The 21,216-nt window shown below is 36.2% G+C and overlaps 1 protein-coding gene across 1 annotated transcript in view; it reads left to right on the top strand.

Annotated features, from left to right (window-relative positions):
* Positions 1-21,216, top strand: part of OSBPL11 (oxysterol binding protein like 11) — a 91,884-nt gene that overhangs the window by 51,884 nt on the left and 18,784 nt on the right. Inside the window, exons 8-10 of the mRNA XM_027536631.1 lie at positions 3,082-3,222; positions 9,726-10,224; positions 13,068-13,254. Coding sequence (XP_027392432.1) covers positions 3,082-3,222; positions 9,726-10,224; positions 13,068-13,254 — 827 coding nt within the window. The remainder of the gene's footprint in view (positions 1-3,081; positions 3,223-9,725; positions 10,225-13,067; positions 13,255-21,216) is intronic.

The raw sequence follows: 21,216 nt of genomic DNA, 5'->3' as shown, positions 1-21,216 counted from the left end.
TTGCCACTGTATTTACTAGTCATTCTGAGTTTGTAGGGATTTTATACATTTGAGCAGTTTGTTTGAATTTTGGTAATGCCTTTTTTTTTTTTTAACCTTAAGCTTTTGTTTGAGAAAGGCATGATCTCTAAGAAGAGGCATTTCAAAAAGAAAAGAGAGCTTACAGAATCTTCCATTCATATCATACTTTAGAATCAGTATTTATTCGCGAATGTAATTCCTCTTTTTTCTATTAAGTGTTTGACTATTTTTATAAAGATAACAAAAATATGTTCTTTAGCTTTTCTGTCAAATTTGTTTTATCTCTTTAGTTTAATACTATTTTCATTAAACTACACAATAAACTTTGGGTATAACTGTGTATAATAATGTTAAGGATATATTTGCATTATTAATCTGTGTCCTAGGTTCTGACCTCAAATGTAATAGTACCTTTCAGAAGCTGAAGGACATTATTTAATCAAGATCTGTATTTCTCCCCCCTTGACATTTCTCAAATGAAAAATTGTTATATTTAGTATTGTATATAGAAAGAGGAATGATCAGTTTTTTTCTCTGATTTATAATAAGTATACGTTCACAAATATACTTAAACTGTATTATGCAACTGACTTAGGATAGATTACAGGAAGTACTTCCTAACAGACTTACTAGCCATGGAAAAGGGAAATTGAGAAATTCGCCTTTGGGAATCTCTCCTTAAGGTCGTAAAAACAAATAATTGTGGTATATACAAGCAATTGTTGTATTTGGTCTCTGAAGAAATGAATTGGACTCAGTTCAGTTCAGTTGCTGAGTCGTGTCTGACTCTTTGTGACCCCATGGACTGTGGCACACCAGGCTTCCCTCTCCATCTCCAACTCCTGAAGCTCACTCAAACTCATGTCCATCGAGCTGGTGATGCCATCCAGCCATCTCATTCTGTGTCGTCCCCTTCTCCTCCTGCCTTCAGTCTTTCCCAGCATCAGGGTCTTTTTCAGTGAGTCAGTTCTTCACATCAGGTGGCCAAAGTATTGGAGTTTCCGCTTTAGCATCAGTTCTTCCAATGAGCATTCAAGACTGATTTCCTTTAGGATTGATTGGTTTGATCTCCTTGCAGTCCAAAGGACCCTTAAGAGTCTTCTCCAACATCACAGTTCAAAAGCACCAATTCTTCGGTGCTCAGCTTTCTTTATAGTCCAACTCTCACATCCACATGTGTGACACTGGAAAAACTATAACTTTGACTAGACGGAGCTTTGCTGGCAGAGTAATGTCTCTGCTTTTTAATATGCTCTCTAGGTTGGTCATAGCTTTTCTTCCAAGGAGCAAGCATCTTCTAATTTCATGGCTGCAGTCACCATCTGCAGTGATTTTGGAGGCCCAAAAAATAAAGTCTGGCACTGTTTCCATTGTTTCCCCATCTATTTGCCATAAAGTGATGGGACTGGATGCCATGATCTTCGTTTTCTGAATGTTGAGTTTTAAGCCAACTTTTTCACTCTCCTCTTTCACTTTCAAGAGGCTCTTTAGTTCTTCTTTGCTTTCTGAACTGGACTATTAATTGATTTGTCAAAATTTGATATAATAAGGATTTTACTGATAGAAGGGATGATAGAAAGGAAGAAGAAAAAAGAGAACAAAGGCAAAAGAATGACCAGAAATTCATTATTTTTCATCTCTATCACCAAGTTTTGTATTTTGTTTTTAATATTTTAAGAATATTAAGTTCTTTATTTTATGCCTGATTAGGATTGGTTTTCTTTGTCTAGCTACAGAGAACAGATGGGCTTCTTATTTGATAGGATTTGTTTATGGGAATAGAAAATTAAAAGCAGAGACATTAACAGAATCATTTCTTTTTTAAAACCCTCATAACTTAAAATTTAACACATTACCAAAGATAATATACTCATGAAAGCTCTCTTGCACAAAGGTAATGAAAAGAGGTACCCCTGAGAAAGATCGTATTCCATCCCCACATAAACATGGAAAGTGACATCCAATAAAATTATTTAGAATTTTGGGATTTGAAACTGTTACTTGTTGTTTAAATAAAAATAGGAAATTAGATTTCTCTGACTTCTCTGGTGGTCGGTCCAGTGGTAAAGAATCCATCTGCCAATACAGGGAACACAAGTTTGATCCCTGGTCAAGGAAGATTCCACATGCCACAGGGCAGATAAGCCTTTGCGCCACAACTACTGAGCCAGTGAGCTGCACCTGCTGAGCCAGCGAACTACAACTGCTGAAGCCCACGTGCTCTTGAGCCTGTGCTCTGCAATAGGAGAAGTCACTGAAATGAGAAACTCGTGCACCACAAATAGAGGGTAACCTCCTCTTGCCACAACGAAAGAAAGCCCATGTGCAGCAACAAAGACTCAGCACAGCCAAAACTAATAAATAAACCTAATTTAAAAAATGAAATGAAATTAGATTTCTTTTAAGCAGTTATTTGGAGGAGGAGGGTAAACAATTTTGGCTTTTCAAGGGGTTGTTTTATTGATTGATTGAAAAACTGTACAGAGAATGTTTTGTAGTCTTAAGACTGCATAACCAACTACAGGGTTTCCATACCTGCACCTGGAATTCTCTTCATCCCCACAGTTTTTTCCTGACAACTCCAAGGATGAGTAAATATCTAAATACAGATTACAGAAGTTAGACTTGATATGTACAGTCACTTTAAAATTTTACTTTGACAGTATTAGCTTAAAAATGGGGCAAATATTTAATTCTCAAAACATCTTGAATTATAGATAGTAGTAGGGCCCCTAGGCAGGTGGAGAAAGCCTTCAAAGCCTAAGTTTCAGATGAGACATTTTTCATTCTTCCTGAAAAATCCTATTTTCACAAAGCATATGTATTTTATGTGTGATGCATATGACAAAACAACAGTATGTCCAATGTCAGTGATAATGCGTTCTTTGAAGCAAATCTATTCCATGGCCAAATGATGTAAGTTGTATTTTCTGAAAGATTTTTGTCTGCTCTCAGTTTCGTTTAGGCCCAATATGTCATCATCTGATGTTTATACTTTTATTCTTAGTGCATATTGATATGCACTTGTAACAATAGACTTTTGCTTTATTTTGCATCAAGGAACCTGAAGAAATAAATGCAGATGATGAGGTGGAGGATACTTGTGACAACAAGGAGGATGACCTGGGAGCTGTGGAAGAGCAACGCAGTGTTATTCTACATCTCTTATCACAGCTCAAGCTGGGCATGGACTTAACAAGAGTAAGTAATGGGATAAACAGTCTATGAAGATCATTTGGTCAGGACTATACCTATAATTGTTAATGCTGTCAGGGCTTTTTAATCTTTATGAGTTGGTTTCTTTTTTTCCTGATCAACATTTCTTATTTTCATTAAAAATGTGATGGTTTTTTGTGCAGATTAAGTCACATGGCAACTAAAGACCTATAGTCTTGTTTTTGTGCAAAATAAAAGAGTCCATTGGAATACAGAATTGGAAAATCTAAAGAAAAGGATTTAATCCCATAAAACTATTAAAGTCATTGATCCTGCTGCTTTATTCTTATTTCATGTTTGATAGTACATTTTGGGTATTATCTGTAACAGAGGTCAGCAAACATTTTCTGTAAAGTATCAGATAGTAGATGTTTTTAGCTATGTGGGCATAGATCTCTGAGGTAGCTGTAGTTGATTCTTGAACAGTGTAGGGGTTAGGGACACTAGGCCCTCATGCAGTTGAAAATCCACATATAATTTTTGAAATCCTTCAAAACTTAGCTACTAATTTATTTACTGGAAGCCTTACCAGTAACAAAAATACTCAGCACAACTTTTGTTTATATGTATTACTAATACTAGACATTAAAAATGAAAAGAACATGAAAAATATTCATGTTTATTTACAGGTATAATAATTTATGCATTGATAATGATGAAGCAGCAACATGATTGTTTTATGGTATCCTAGGCTTCATGGTAGCCTAGCCTATATACTAATGAATATTGTTATAAGATTTTTGTGACGTGCAGTATTACAGTCATATTCATGATATAATATAGGAAACATTGTTCAATTTTTAAAAATCCCACATACCTGTGATAATACACAGTTTCTTGCCTTATGAGAGAGGTATGATAGTTATGGTAATATAATTCTTTGAAAGCAAAGTTATGAAACAGTAATAAAACTAACATATTCATTTTATATTATGTATTACTCACCTTAAGCCTATGTAAAGGTGGACTATCCACCTCAGTACAAGTCTTGCACATGATGTTCTACATGTATATTTTGTATGTTTATTGGGAAAAAAAATCCATGTATGAGTAGACCTGCGTTTCAAACCCATATTGTTTAAGGATCAGCAGTATTCAACTCAGCCTTTGTAAAAGCAGCCAGGATAATACTGGGTTAACCAAAAGGTTCATTTGGGTTTTTCCGTGTAATACCTTACAGGCAAGCAAGTAAGCAAGTGAAGTCTCTCAGTCGTGTCCAACTCTTTGGGACCCCATGGACTGTAGCCTACCAGGCTCCTCTGTCCATGGGATTTTCCAGGCAATAGTACTGGAGTGGATTGCCATTTCCTTCTCCAGCGGATCTTCCCAACCCAGGGATCGAACCCGGGTCTCCTGCATTGTAGACAGACGCTTTACCATCTGAGCCACCAGGGGAGTCCGTAACACCTTACAGAACAAACCTTTTGGCCAACCCAATATGTTAGATTGGAATGAGTGTATTTCCACACAAAACTATTACACAAACAGGAGGCCAGATTTGACCTGAAGGCCACAGTTTGCACACCCCTGGTCTGAAGGCTTGCTACTTTAAAAATGTGGCATGAATTAATTTGACGGTGGAAGTCCTTTTACTGTGTGCTGTGCTTAGTTGCTCAGTTGTGTCCGACTCTCTGTGACCGTATGGACTGTAGCCTTCCAGGCTCCTCTGTCCATGGGGATTCACCAGGCAAGAATACTAGAGTGGGTTGCCATGCCCTCCTCCAGGGGATCTTCTTAACCAGGGACTGAACCCAGGTCTCCCACATTGCAGGTGGATTCCTACCATGTGAGCCACCAGGGAAGCCCAAGAATACTGGAGTAGGTAGCCTATCCCTTCTCCAGGGGAACTTCCTGACCCAGGAATCGAACCAGGATCTCCTGCATTGCAGGTGAATTCTTTACCAGCTGAGCTACCAGGGAAGCCCCCTTTAACTATATATGTGTATATCAAATCACTACAAGGTACACTTTAAATAACTTATGATTTTATTTGTCAGTTATGCCTTAGAACTGAAAGGAGAAAAAAAATCTGAAAGTCAGTATCATCACCATCACCTGAGAACTTGTTAGAAATGTATAATCTCAGCCCCAATCTCACAGTTAGAGAAACAGAATCTGTGTTTCAATAAATATGTATATATACATTAAAGTTTGAGAAGCACTGATGTATAATTTTTAATTTTAGGCCCATCTTCTCCATTCCCAGTTTATCTGATGAGTGTGCCTTTATTTGTTTTAACAATTAATCCATGACGTTGATTTAGAAAGTCAATGAGGTTCAAAACCTATGTATGTTAGACATTACTTACTGTAGAATTATATATTTTGAATCACTACTAATGCTACTTTGCATTAGTTTGGAATTTCAAAATTGACTTCAGGATGTATATTTCGAATTGAGGTTTTCAATGCCTGTGAGGTAACAAAAGTATAAATTAAAAGATTGTTTGATTCCAGTGAATTACTTACCTGAAAATGTAACTTAAAAACATTTTGCTTTTAACATTCACTTTGAAGTATTTCAAAATCAAAAAACATATTTCTCTACTTATATTTACAGTAATTATAAGAAAGTTTGTAAGTTGGTTAAGTTAATAACCTACTAAGAAGCAGATATTTTAGGAATAAAGAAAGCCATCTAACAATTCATCTTTCATCTAATCTTAGTATTTCAACTGAGTATCATTTTTATTCTAGAAATATTTTTGTATTAGTGGTTCAGAAAACACTAGCTTTAAAATTGGTTAAAATGAGCAGTAGGTATAGAGTTTATTTGGTTATTGTGGTGTTTACTGTCTTCTAGTAAATGTAGGTTTGTAAGTCATAAGAACAATGTTGGGGTTTATGAGGTATTCAGTTCAGTTCAGTTCAGTCGCTCAGTCGTGTCCGACTCTTTGCAACCCCATGAATCACAGTACACCAGGCCTCCCTGTCCATCACCAACTCCTGGAGTTTACCCAAACTCATGTCCATCAAGTTGGTGATGCCATCCAACCATCTCATCCTCTGTCGTCCCCTTCTCCTCCTGCCCCCAATCCCTCCCAGCATCAGGGTCTTTTCCAGTGAGTCAACTTTTCGCATGAGGTGGCCAAAGTATTGGAGTTTCAGCTTTAGCATCAATCCTTCCAATGAACACCCAGGACCAATCTCCTTTAGGATGGACTGGTTGGATCTCCTTGCAGTCCAAGGGACTCTCAAGAGTCTTCTCCTCTTGTTCAAAAGCATCAATTCTTTGGCGCTCAGCTTTCTTCACAGTCCAACTGTCACATCCCTACATGACCACTGGAAAATCCATAGCCTTAACTAGACAGACCTTTGTTGGCAAAGTAATGTCTCTGCTTTTCAATATGCTATCTAGGTTGGTCATAACTTTCCTTCCAAGGAGTAAGCATCTTTTACTTTCATGGCTGCAGTCACCATCTGCAGTGATTTTGGAGCCCAAAAAAATAAAGTCTGACACTGTTTCCCCATCTATTTCCCATGAAGTGATGTCAGGCCACCTTATATTCCAGACACTGTTCTAGGTACTGTGACTACAGCAACAAAGAAGGTCCTTACTTGCATATTGTGAATAAGTAATAGCCATTTCCTCCATTATTTTGTTCTTTTAAAAATAGTGTCATGAAAAAAAAAAATAGTGTCATGAATTTAGTATAAACTTTTCAAAGAAAGTTTTTGAAAAATGAAAGGAAAAAATCTATAATTCTACCATCCTAACAACACAAATGTTACTTTTTGTGATTTCTTTTCAGTTTTTCTTTATATAATTATATTTTATATCCAATTTTATAACGTTTCCATTTTTTTCAGTTAATATCTTTTCTTTGTGAAGTGTATTGTACATATAGAAGTACATGGCTTAGAGTGCATAGAAACAGTTCAGAAAACAATGGTAAAACAAATACCTGTGTACTCACCTCTGATTAAGTTACAGAACATTGCCAGATCTTGGAAGCTCTCTGAGTGCCCCTTCCAGCTGTAGTCCTCTGTTTTCTCCTGGATGTAACAACTTAACTTGTCTTTTGTGTTAATCATCCCCCTACTTTCATTTATAGTTTTACCACCTATATATGTACCCTGTAACAGTGTTACTTAGAGGAAAGTGAATAGTGAGTACAATCTTGGCTGTATATTTTCTTTATATTTCTTAGGAGAGGTATTCTTAGAGATCTGATGTTTCTTGGATTTCCACTCATGTTTAAGTATAGAGGAACTAAAAACCTGATTTTAAGTTTTGAACATGTGAGTGGAACCTGTGCTTTTCAACATTGAGTAATCTGAATTTGTTGGGGAACCTGATGTTAGTATCATTAGATTTTTCCTCTATGGTTAGTCAAGTTCCCCTAGAAGAAAATTCTTCTAACTTCTTGCTTAGGTAGGTAAAGCAAGTAGGAGTCAGGGAGGAGAAGAGGGCTAGGTGGGAAATTGTCTTAATATCAATCATTTAATTTATAGAGGGTTACTTTGTACCCTTTTATCATATCACTTAACTAGACCCAGAGTATTCTGGGGCATCCCTGTGGCTCAGCTAGTTAAGAATCCGCTTGCAATGCGGGAGACCTCAGTTCGATCCCTGGGCTGGGAAGATCTCCTGGAGAAGGGCATAGCTCTTCTGCAAACCCATTCCAGTATTCTTGCCTGGACAGTCCCCATAGATCGAGGAATCTGGTGGGCTACAGTCCACGGGGTTGCAAAGAACTGGACACAGCTGAACTGACTAAGCACAGTACAGAGTTAAAAACATAGACTGTTTTAATTTTATTTTCAGGTTTCTTACTTCCTAAGACTAGATTCTTCAAAGAATCATTATTAGGCTAAATGGATATGAAATCTTCAGGCTCTTGAAAAAATGTTGCCAGATTGTTTTGTCACAGAGTTGAACCAATTTCAGTGCTTCTCCAATTCTGCTTTAAATAAAATGTTTAATCTTCCTACTATTTACCTGGCTTTAAGTATCAAAAGGTCTTTTCTTAGAATTAGTCTTCTTGAGGTTAAAATTAAATGTAAATTACCATTCTCTTCCCTTATGTCTTTCCCCTTATGATACTTTTATCCAATCTAGGAATTTGAAGTGGTTGTTTTTTTTTTTTTTTTAGTTGACCCTCTTCAAGTGCTGAATTGATTGTTTGACCTTAACCATTTGGAAAGGCTATTTCCTTTTAAGCATGCTTATATTTTTAAATTTATTTTTAATTGAAGAATAATTGATTCATAACAATGAGCTTGTTCCTGCCATACATTAATATGAATCAATCATAGGTACACATAATGTTCCCTCCCTCTTGAACCTTCTTCCCACCTCCCTCCCCATCCCACCCCTCTAGATTGTCGCTGCTGCTGCTGCTGCTAAGTCGCTTCAGTCATGTCCGACTCTGTGCGACCCCATAGACTGCAGCCCACCAGGCTCCCTCGTCCCTAGGATTCTCCAGGCAAGAACGCTGGAGTGGGTTGCCATTTCCTTCTCCAATGCAGGAGAGTGAAAAAATAAAGTGAAGTTGCTTAGTCGTGTCCGACTCCTAGTGACCCCATGGACTGCAGCCCACCAGGCCCCTCCGTCCATGAGATTTTCCAGGCAAGAGTACTGGAGTGGGGTGCCATTGCCTTCTCTGCTCTAGATTGTTACCTACAGCAAATTCCCATTGACTTATCTATTTTACATATGGTAGTATATATGTTTCCTTGCTACTCTCTCCATTAGTCCCACCCTCTTCTTCCATTCTATGTCCGTAAGTCTCTTCTTTATGTCTGCATATCCACTGCTGCCCAGTGAATAGGTTCATCAGCACCATCTTTCTATATTCCCTGTATATGCATTAATATACCATGTTTGTCTTTCTGACTTACTTCACTCTGTATAATAAGCTCTGGGTTCGTCTACCTCATTAGAACAGACTCAAATGCATCCCTTTTTATGGCTGAGTAATATTCCATTGCATATATGTACCACAACTTATTTATCTGTTCATCTGTTGATAGACATCTAGGTTGCTTCCATGTCCTAGCTCTTGTAAATAGTGTTGCAGTGTACATTGGAGTACGTGTGTCTTTTTCAATTTTGATTTCCTCAAAGTATAACACACTTATTTTTTACTGACACAAATTACTTGTCTTTTGTGACTCTGCTTTTAATACCCATCTAGAATGAAATATTTTCAGGGAAATAAGAATCATTCTCTACAGATGTATCAGGTCTTTGAGAAGACCTCTAATTAGGAATATAAAGACCAAAATAAAGAAACAGACTTGAAAGAAGCAAAAATCTCATAGGAGAATAGAGGACCAGACTAGGAAGGTCCTCACCTTTATCTTCTAACCATTCTCTTGAATTTTAATTTTTCCTATCATATTTTAATTTTTTCTGAATTTTCTTTTTCAGAAAGCATTCTTGTTTCATGTGTATATTATCATCTCAATTCTCTGAAAGTATTTATTACTGTTTTTTTGTACTTCCCTCTTTGGTTGATTTGTTGTTGTTATTGTTGTTTTAGGTGGTGCTTCCTACATTTATCTTAGAGAAGCGATCCTTGTTGGAAATGTATGCAGACTTTATGTCTCATCCAGACCTATTTATAGCCATCACTAATGGAGCTACAGCTGAGGACAGGATGATTCGTTTTGTTGAGTACTACCTTACTTCATTTCACGAAGGCCGTAAAGGAGCCATTGCTAAGAAACCATACAATCCTATCATTGGAGAAACGTTTCACTGTTCCTGGAGGATGCCCAAAAGCGAGGTAGCATCCAGTGTCATTAACAGCTCTTCTACCCAGGCCATCACAAATCATGTACCTCCATCAGAGGAGGCTTTGAACCAGATGGGTTCAGACTGTTACACAGTCAGATTTGTTGCCGAGCAGGTTTCCCATCATCCTCCAGTCTCAGGATTTTATGCTGAATGTGCAGAGAGGAAGATATGTGTAAATGCACATGTCTGGACTAAGAGCAAATTCTTAGGCATGTCAATAGGCGTGACAATGGTTGGGGAAGGTAAGTAGAAAAAATTATTCTCCAATTTTTCACATCAAACTATAGCCTTAAATTGGGGGAAGCTAGATAAATATTAATTGTAAATTTGAACTGTATGTGTACTACTTTTTCCCCCAATTCCTAGTATGTTTTAGAATGTTGGTAGAGGGGAGAGGGTGAATCTATCAACAAATAAAAATTTCTTTTGCAATTTTTTTCCTGATTTTAAATGTAAATTATTTTTATTATAGAAAATTTAGTAAACTTAGAAAAGTGTCAAGGTGAAAAAGTATGTCTAATTCCTTCATTCAGAGATAAATAAATATAGCTAGTATTTTGTATTTTTTCTATGTGTGTGTGTTCATACTTTCAGTTTTATAAAATTAGGATTCTCTCTATGTAGTTGTGTCCTCCTTTTTTGCGGTGAATATTTTCTCAAGTTATTGATAATGCTTTAAAAACATAAAACATGTTTTTATTATAAATAGCACTCAAGAAATATTTTCTAGGTAAATCTATGTCTGTATCTTTTATATATCATAGGAAATATTAATAAAATATTTTAAAATATACTGCCAAACTTTAAATCTATTCCAGCACAAATGATTATAACAATTAAAAGAAATTGTTTTTAAAAGGAATTGTTTTCTTTTAATTTCTTTTAACAATTAAAAGAAGTTCTGTGTTTTTTGGCTAAGAATACAAAAAACAGATTAACAACAACAGACAAGTCTCCACAGAAATCATTGCAGAGTTAATGAAAATATAATGGAAGAAAAAAACTCTGCTATTTTAATGTCAAAGGAACACTCCTATGCATGAGAAAATTTGTTTTAAATATAAGCATGGTGTAGTTAAGCCTGTGACCCTAACATTTTGAGATTGTGTTTTTTTAGCCCTGAAGAAAATATTTTATTCCCCTTACAAGCATTCCTCATCTTTAACACCTGTTGTGCTATGAGTCAGTTTCCAAGTAATGTTTCAAACTAATCAAATTTTTTATAACATAGTAAGATATTGTATTAAAAAAAAAAAAAGAGTTGGCTAACTCCGTTATAAGGTCTATCACATTAACCTTAGGCTCTTCACAAAGCAGTTTACTTATTTTAGAGATGAAAAACCTGAAGTCTGGTAGTGATGGAATGTGTCCAGAATCATAGAAATTAAGGCATAGTCAGATTAAGACCCTCATTCTTTGGCACACTCTCCCCAAGGCCAGTTACTCTTACCAGTTCATGAGACAGATAGTATCTGGTGGCTTCTCCCACTCTAAGAAAGGAAATACCTCAAGAAATGAGGAAAAGCATTAATAGCTTACTCATGTGTTAAATGAGAAGGTGGTATTGATATTTTTTTATTATTATTTAAGTGCTGGTTGTATATTCATAGATTTGTCTTTTTAAAATTAAATTACCATTGACACCTTCAACAGAAGGTAAATTAAATCAGAGAATGGAACTTCTCACAATTTATTTTGCTCCTGTTAGCAGCTGTTTTTCTTTTAAAGTAGGAGGAAAATGTGTTTAATTATTAGATAAATGAGATTTTAGGATTCTTTGAATTTCAGTTATCCTAGCTAGTCTTATTTTCCTTTTCAATAATTACATATTTCTTGGACCTTAAATTCCATAATGAATGTTAACTTTTGTTAACTATATTCCTAGAAATAAAAGATCCTGAATCCAATTTATAAGGCCAAATGTTTTTAGAAAGAAACATGATTTCCTTTCCAACTTAGAATTAATCAAATTATTATCAAATACTTGAATAACCAAATATATATATGTCTCTGACAGCTCCCATTATATATAAATATATACAAAACCATGTTTCTTTTCATGTGGCTCAATTTATTATTGCCCTGTGTGAAAACTACTACAAAAAATAGTTGCTGTTGCTTTATGTAAAGTAGACTGCTTTAGAATTCAATCTATTTGTCCTAAAAATTTGACTATATGAAAATATAATTTTTGCCCTTTTTGTGAACATTAAGAACACAGTACTTCATGAGCATTTATTAAGAGAGAGATATCCTCAGAGTTCAAACTAGCAGTACATATCCAGTTCAGTGTTTATTTTGATGGTGAACTAGGTAATGAGCTTAGGTTAGTAATGTAATTAGCTCAAGTCTTCTCAATGTCTCTTAATCATCTGTGATAGATTGATTATTCATTAATGTAATTCCCTTTTTTCCCTGTAACTCTCTTTCATATATGTTTTTTAAAGTCATCTTTTAATATACTATCATTTAATATGGAACAAGCCCCATTAGAATATTGTTTGAAAACTGCCATTTCTAACTCTTGTAGCTTTGCCTTAAATATTTCAGAATTTGGCAAGCAAAATTACTATGATGACATTAGTTTATATCATAAAATAACTTTTTTCTATCTTAATATGCATAGAATAAAATGACGAACTCCCCCCATGTTGTTTGAGATTAAGTTCTATGTTATGTTAGATATTTAGTTGTTCTAAAAACTACTTTAAAAGTTATTAGTACTAGCTAAAGATCAGATCTTAGGATGATACAGTCTAGCATGGACTTAAATTCTGACTTGAAGTTTTATTTTATTTTTAGGAGCATTAGAGGGAGTTTTGTTCCATGAACCCAAAGGGATAATAAGGTCATTATGAAAGTAACCTTGATTAACTGTTACCATGAATTGTTGTCAAATGTAATTGTAAATGAATCCAATTTCATCCAAAGCAAAAAGAAAATTAAGCAAAATTATGATGTTCCTTTACCAGGCAGAAGAAAATCCTAATATGGATTTTTCATAGCTATCTTATTTTTGTTTGTTTTTTTTGTTTGTTTGTTTGTTTTTTAAACATACTATCTACCTTCATGTTTTCACATTCAGGTATTCTCAGTCTACTGGAGCATGGAGAAGAGTATACGTTTTCTCTGCCTTGTGCATATGCCCGGTCAATTTTAACTGTTCCTTGGGTAGAACTGGGTGGCAAAGTCAACGTCAACTGTGCAAAAACTGGGTACTCAGCCAGCATCACATTTCATACGAAGCCGTTTTATGGTGGCAAACTGCACCGGTAAGAATATTTTAGTGATACCTGGCTCTTATCAGTTTAATCTTGTATTATAACTCATTCATTTTCTGCTTTGTTTTTTGTGAAATGAAGTTGGATTTCTTTCATGTTTATTTTTTTAATATATTTCATCTTTGAAGGAATTCTGGAAATTATGATCTGATTTTAAAAATAGTGACAGATCTTTCTACTCTAATAAACTAGAACTCCTAACAAATGGTACGTTGTTTCTGGTCCAGTTTCTGCTTTTAAAGTGATTCAGATTTGGACCGAGACTTCAGTAGAGGTAATATTGCTACAGATTAGGAAGAAAATATATCTACTAATCTATAAAGAATAATTCAAGAAGCACAATGACGGAAGTCAATATCTTCAGGCACCAGTACTGAATAATGGCTTTGTTCTGATTCCACCTAGGAATGGGCCAGTTATTATACTCCTTAATGGTTTGTTGGTCTCTTTAGCACTTGTCCAGATCACCCAACTACATGAAGACAAGTTTTCTAACAGGATCCTCAAAAGAATACCCCTTGTTTTAGCTTTTGATGTCTATTCTGATTATTCTAAAGTAGGGATAGTTTTCTTTACAGTTTGTATTAAAGAATAACATATAAAAGTATGTACGTCGATTTTGGGCCATTTCAAATAGTGTTTCTAGAACATTGGTGAATGCATGAATTTATGTTTGATAGATATCTAGGAGTGGAATTGTTGGGTCATAGGGAATGAAAATTTGACTTTATTATTGCAAAAAGTTTTCTTACATGGTTATACCAGAATGCACTAGCTTCAGTTATGTATGAAACTTTCAGTGTGTATAGCTATTTTACGTCTTTACCAGACAGCTAGTACTGAACAGTCTTAGAAGTGGAAAGATTTATTGACTCCCAGGCATTGAATGGGCCTTAAAAAATACGAATTTCAAAATACTGAAGCACAGAATTAAAAAAAAAAATCACTCAAACAGAACCACTGGAGATTATCAAAATAGTTGTCCTTTATCCTCAGAGAAGGTATTATTATGGTTCACATTTTGTCGATGATTTCCTGCCTTTGCTTTATGTTTACTGGTGAGCTTTCCCATTCATAACTTCCCTGGTGGCTCAGCTGGTAAAGAATCCACCTGCAATGTGGGAGACCTAGGTTCGATCCCTGGGTTGGGAAGATCTCTTGGAGAAGGGAACGGCTACCCACTCCAGTATTCTAGCCTGGAGAATCCATGGACTGTATAGTCCATGGGGTCGCAAAGTATTGGACACCACTGAACGACTTTTACTTTCACTTTCCCATTCATAATCTTTTTTTGTTTCTAGTTGTGGCCTTTTCTGCCTAGAGAAGTTCCTTCAGCAATTATTGTAAAGCTGATTGGGTGGTGCTGAATTCTCTTAGCCTTTGTTTTTCTGTAAAGCTCTGAACAAGAGCCTTGCTAGGTAGAGTTTTCTTGGGTATAGGTTTTTCCTTCTCATCACTTTAATATATTGAGCCTGCAGAGGTACAATATATCCTAGCTTGCAAAGCTTCTACTGGAAAAAATTAGCTGATAACCATACTGAGATTCCCTTGAGTGTTATTTGTTGCTTTTCATATTTTCTCTTTGTCTTTAATTTTTGTCAGTTTGATGAATATGTATCTCAGTGTGTTCCTCCTTGGGTTTATCCTGTATGGGACTCTGTGTTTCCTGGACTTGGGTCGTTATTTCCTTTCCCATATTAGGGAAGTTTTCTGTAATCTCTTCAAGTATTTTCTCAGGCCTTTTCTCTCTCTTCTCCTTCTGTGCTGTGCTGTGTTTAGTCACTGTCATATCCCACTCTTTGTGACCCCACCAGGCTCCTCTGTCCCTGGGGATTCTCCAGGCAAGAATACTGGAGTGGATTACCATGCCCTCCTCCAGGGGATCTTCCCAACCCAGGGATCGAACCCAGGTCTCCTGAATTACAGGGGAATTCTTTACCATCTGAACCACTAGGGAAGCCCTATTCTCTTCTGGGACCCTTGTCCTTCTGGGACCCCTATTATGCAGATGTTGGTGCATGTAATGTCCTAGAGGTCTCTTAAACTGTCTTCATTTCTTTTCATTATTTTATCTTTATTCTGTTCTGCATCAGTGATTTCCACTACTCTTTCTTCCAGCTCACTTATCTGTGCTTCTGCCTCATTTATTCTGCTATTGATTTCTTCTAGTGTATTTTTCATTTCAGTTATTATGTTGTTCAACTCTGTTTGTCCTTCGTATCTTCCAGCTCTGTTAAACAATTCTATCTTCTTATTCTGTGCCTCTCTTCTTTTTCTGAGATCTTGAGTCATCTTTACTATCTTTACTCTGAATTCTTTTTTCAGTAGATTGCCTGTCTCGTCATCACTTAGTTATTCTTCTGGGGTTTTTTTGTTTGTGTTTCTTTGGATACTTGGAGATTTTTTGATATGATAGTGATTCTGACAAGGGTGAGGTAATATCTTACTGTTTTTTGATTTGCATTTCTCTAATGGTTAGCAGTATTGAGCATCTTTTCATGTTGATGTTAGCCATCTGTATGCCATCTTTGGAAAACTGTCTATTTAGGTCTTTTGCCCACTTTTTGATTGGTTGTTTGAGTTTTTTTTGATACTGAGTTGTATGAGGTGTTTGTGTATTTTGGATGTTAACCCCCCACCCCCTTTTTACTGGAGGTTAATTGCTATGCAATGTTATGGTGTCAATACCTTATTGATCAAATCATTTTCAAATATTTCTCACGTTCCATAGTTTTTCTTTTCATTTTGTTGATGGTTTTGTTTGCTGTGCAAAAGCTTTTAAATTTAATTAGTTCCCATTCATTTATTTTTGCTTTTGTTCCTTGTACTAATCCAAGAAAATACTGCTACAAGTTATGCTAAAAAGTGTTTCTCCTATGTTCTTCTCTAGAAGTTTTATGGCTTTAGGTCTTTAAATCATTTTGAGTTTATTTTTGTATATAGTGTGAGGGAAATACAGTAAGTGTGAGTTTCTTTCTTCTTAAAGATACAGTCTTATCCACCCTGTCAAATTATAGCTTTTCCCAATGATGTTTTGATCTGCTACTGGTTAACTTCTGTATGAGCCCTTGGATTTGATATTTTTGGAGCTTTGTACAATTGATACTCCCTTTTTCCTCTAGGATAACCTTTCAGAAGTTTGAAAACACCTGTTGTGCACTCTCTTCATGTTTAATAAATTGAGAGTTACACCTACATATTGGCTGTATGTATAGAATTTCTCCAGGGAGAAATCTTTAATATTATAAGGTTTTTAATAGTTATTGAAGACTTTCCTTTATTCATACTATTCAAGGTGTTGTTCTCCAGTGAATTCTCACGTTTTACAAGTGTTGCTCAGTGAATAAAGAATTTCTCACATTCATTTAATTGAACTTGTATCTGCTCTATGAATTCTCTGGTACTCATCAAGAGTCTCCTGTTGAAGACTTCTTCCCATTCATTATGTATATAGGATTACTCCCCAATATGAATTGTCTTCTGTACATTGAGGCCAGAGCTCCAGCTAAAGGGTCTCCTACATTGATTTCAAAAATAGCATTTCTTCCTCGGAGTTCTCTGATGTCAATTAAGGTAGAGCTCTGGCTAAAGTCTACATTTACTGGCCATTTACACAATTACTACATTTGTAAATTGTGTAAATTATCTTGTATTACCTGAGTCAAGTAGTGATGAAAGACTTTCCCACATAAATCTCATTCATACAGGGTTTTTTAATATTTTTTTTTTTGGTATGGACTCTTTGATGTCGTTTAAGGAGTGAATGATTATAGAGAGTTGCCTCACAGCATTTGTCTTCATATAATTTTCCTCTTCTTTGTTTTCTCTTGTGCCATTTAACATATGAATGACTAATAAAGATTTTTCTCCAGGGTGAGTTCTCCCATGTCTATATTGAGTAAATAATGACTGGACTTCTTTTGAAATCATTATTATTTATCATAAGACTTCTCTGTTCTGTGAACTCTTAACGCTCAGCAATACCCACTCTTCCTGATGAAGTCCATAATCATGTCCTTTGACTTCCTGTGTCTGTATTTTTTAAAACTCAGCTGTTGTCTGTCTCACTCAGTATTCCCTGCTAGGAGCAGGCAGTAAACAAGCAAAGTAGAGATGTGCTGACGAGCCTGATGCCCACCAATGGCTGAATCTCCAAGGGCAGCTCCAGAGAGCAAATCAGCTGGATTAGGATTCAGGTTGGCGAGTGGGAGGAAAGGTGGCTAATTTTATAGTTCCTTTTTTCTCTGTATGTAATTTTCATAGCCCTTCTATACAAAAATAGTTTCATTTATTTAACTACTTTGTAGCCACAATTTTGTTGATAACAGAATCTATTTTAAAAGTTAGAGGGACTTTAAAAGATAGGGCATGTTCAGCCTTCCTTTTATGATTTAACATTCCTATCATTATTATCTTTAGTGATATTTTTGTTGACAAATTCAATATTTATTCTGAAGGCAGTGGGAGCCAATGAAACTTTCAAACATTTAATGATATATTTTGTTTGTTTTACTTATTTTTATCTTTTCTTTTGTAATCATTTCAAACCCACAGAAGAGTTATAAAAATTCTCATGTCCCCTTTGCCTAGATTTCCAGTTGGTAACATTTTGTTACAACAGCCTTATCAAAATCTCTCTATATTTATACACACATACTTTATTGTCATTGTTGTTTTATTGTTATTATTATTCCTGAAACATTTGAGAGTTAAAAACATCGTGACACTTTACCCCAAGTATTTCAGCCAGAATTTCCCAAGAACAGGAAAATGCTCTTACATAATTACTCTGTCCATGATATTCTGGACAAGAGTACTGGACTGGGTAGCCATTCCGTTCTCCAGGGGATCTTCACAACCCAGGGATTGAACCTGAGTATCCTGCATCGCAGGCAAATTCTTTACTGTCTAACCACCAGGGAAACCAACATAATCACAAATGTTGTCAAATTCAGGAAATATAAAATGATACGATACTATTATCTAATATATGCTACTGCTGCTGCTGCTAAGTTGCTTCAGTCGTGTCTGACTCTGTGCAACTCCATAGACAGCAGCCTATCAGGCTCCCCCGTCCTTGGGATTCTCCAGGCAAGAACACTGGAGTGGGTTGCCATTTCCTTCTCCAATGCATGCAAGTGAAAAGTGAAAGTGAAGTCGCTCACTCAGTCGTGTCCAACTCTTTGCGACCCCATGGACTGCAGCCTACTGCCTGGATGGAAAATCTTCTGTCCATGGGATTTTCCAGGCAAGAGTACTGGAGTGGGGTGCCATCGCCTTCTCCGATCTAATGTATAATGCATATTAAATTTTTGTAAATTGGCCTGATAATTAGGGATGTATTCTCTCCTGACCCAGGATCATGCATTACATTTTCTTGTTATATCCCTTTAGTCTCATTTAATTGGCAATATTTCTTCAGCCTTTCTTTGTCATTTATGACATTGACATTTTTGAAGAATACAGGCCGGTTTTATAAAATGCATCTCTTTAATTTGGGTTTGTCTTTTGTTTTAGGTTCAGGTTATACATTTTTTATAAGAATACAATATGAGAAATGTTGTATCTGGAAGTGGTATGCTTCCCATCAATAAAAATCAATTTGGTGGCAGATAAAGATTAGATTAGGTGTGTGTGGGGGGACATTAAAAGTTGGGAGACCAGTTAGGCATTCAGAATGGACAGACTTCAAGGAGTAACTGACTGTTACAGGGGAAGCCAGTATATCTAAGATAAGTTTGGATGATGACCTAGTTATCTATGGCTTGTAATAAACCTCTCTAAAATTTAGTGCTGAAACAGCAATTTATTATTATCTTTATAGTTTTGTGGATTGGCTATGCTCAGTTAGGTGATTCTCACATGGCATCTTTCATGTGGTTGTAGTTGGGCCTTGATTTGGCTTCAGTTACCTACAGGCTTGAGCCAGCTGAGTATCAAAAGCAGCTCAGTCACATGGGAAGCAGGAGAGCTGGCTGATGACCAGGGCCTCAGCTGGGGCTGTAATCCAAGGGGGACTGCATGTGGCCTTTCCACATTATTGGACCTTCTCTTATCTTGACATCTGGGTTCCTAAGAGGGAAGGAGTATCCAAAACCAAGAATTTCAAAAGCCTTATTGGCTTTTGATACCTGGTGTTCATACTTTGACTTTTTGAAGACTTCTAATAATTTTAGATAGATATCCTTGGTTTGTTAATGACCAGTCATTATATTTGCCATCTTATTTCTTTTAATATTTTACTTAAGTTGGCTTCTTTTCTCCTTTTGTATCTTTTAACCTGTCCACAAGGCCTTTTTGTTACCTGGAAGTATACTTTGGTTGACTCTAGAGTTTCCTCATTTTTTCCACTGAGATTTCACTTAAAACCAATGATTTCACTTAATTTTGCATTTAAAAGATTAATATTAGAAACAGGCTTCTCTATTTTGATATCTTTTCTTTGATTTTACAGAATATTTTAACTTAGGCTCTCTTTGGTGTCTTTATTAGCCATGCCTCCCTCCTCAGACATAGCCTAGTTTTTTACTGCTATCTGCAATCAAGCAGACACATTATCTGCTGTCTGCATTTGGTATAAATATATTATCTTCCACTTGCCTTTCCTTACTCCCTCATTTTCCACAGCTATCTCTGATGGAGCCAAACAGGCCTAGTTAACTGTTCCTCATGCCCTTTTCCATATCCTGATCCCATTTTCCATTTTAAAATATACGTAGTGGTATAATGTCATTAAGATTGTGTCAGCTAACTGCTAAGTGGCACACTGAAGATATAGAAAAGAAAAAAAAAAAACAACATCTGCCTTCAAGAAGCTTTTGTTTTTCAGTTGCTAAGTTATGTCTGACTCTTTATGACCCCATGAACTGTAGCACACCAGGCTTTCCTGTCCTTCTCTATCTCCCAGGGTTTCCTCAAACTTGTGTCCATTGAGTTGGTGATGCCATCTAACCATCTCATCCTCTGTTGACCCTTCTCCTGCCCAGTCTTTCCCAGCATCAGAGTCTTTTCCAACAAATTGGCTCTTCACATCAGGTGGCCAAAATATTGGAACTTCAGCTTCAGCATCAGTCCTTCCAGTGTATACTCAGGGTTGGTTTCTGTTAGGATTGACTTGTTTGATCTCCTTGCTGTCCAAGGGATTCTAAAGAGTCTTCTCCAGCCTCACAGTTTGAAAGCATCAATTCTTCGGTATTCAGCCTTCTTTATGGTCCAGCTCTCACGTCCATACATGACTACAGAAAAACCATAGCTTTGACTACACCTACACAGTCCATATGTGGACTTTTGTCAGCAAAGTGAGGTCTCTGCTTTTTAATACGCTATCTAGGTTATCATAGCTTTTCTTCCAAGGAGCAAGTGTCTTTTAATTTCATGGCTGCAGTCATAGTCCACAGTGATTTTGGAGCCCAAGAAAATAAAATCTGTCATTGTTTCTACTTTTCCCCATCTGTTTGCCATGAAGTTTTGGGACCATATGCCATGATCTTAGTTGTTTGAATGTTGAGTTTTAAGCCAGTTTTTTTCACTTCACTCTTTCACCCTCATCAAGAGGCTCTTTTTAGTTCTTCTTTGCTTTCTGCCATTAGAGTGGTATCACCTGCCTATCTAAGGTTGTTGATATTTCTCCCGGCCATCTTGATTCCAGCTTGTGAGTCATCCAGCCTGGTATTTTGCATGATGTACCCTGTATATAAGTTACATAAGCAAAGTGACAGTGTACAGCCTTGACATATTCCTTTCCCAATTTGGAACCAGTCTGTTGTTCCATGTCCGGTTCTAACTATTGCTTCTTGACCTGCATACAAGTTTCTCAGGAGATAAGTAAGGTGGTCTGGTATTTGAATCTCTTTCAGAATTTTCCACAGTTTGTTGTGATCCACGCTGTCAGAGGCTTTAGTGTAGTCAAATGAAGCAGAGGATTTCTTTTGAATTCACTTGCTTTTTCTATGA

This window comes from Bos indicus x Bos taurus, chromosome 1, assembly GCF_003369695.1.
Source record: "Bos indicus x Bos taurus breed Angus x Brahman F1 hybrid chromosome 1, Bos_hybrid_MaternalHap_v2.0, whole genome shotgun sequence".
In the NCBI taxonomy this organism is placed as follows: Eukaryota; Metazoa; Chordata; class Mammalia; order Artiodactyla; family Bovidae; genus Bos; species Bos indicus x Bos taurus.
Note: the sequence above shows the minus strand (reverse complement) of the source record. Positions and strands in the feature narration are given on the sequence as shown.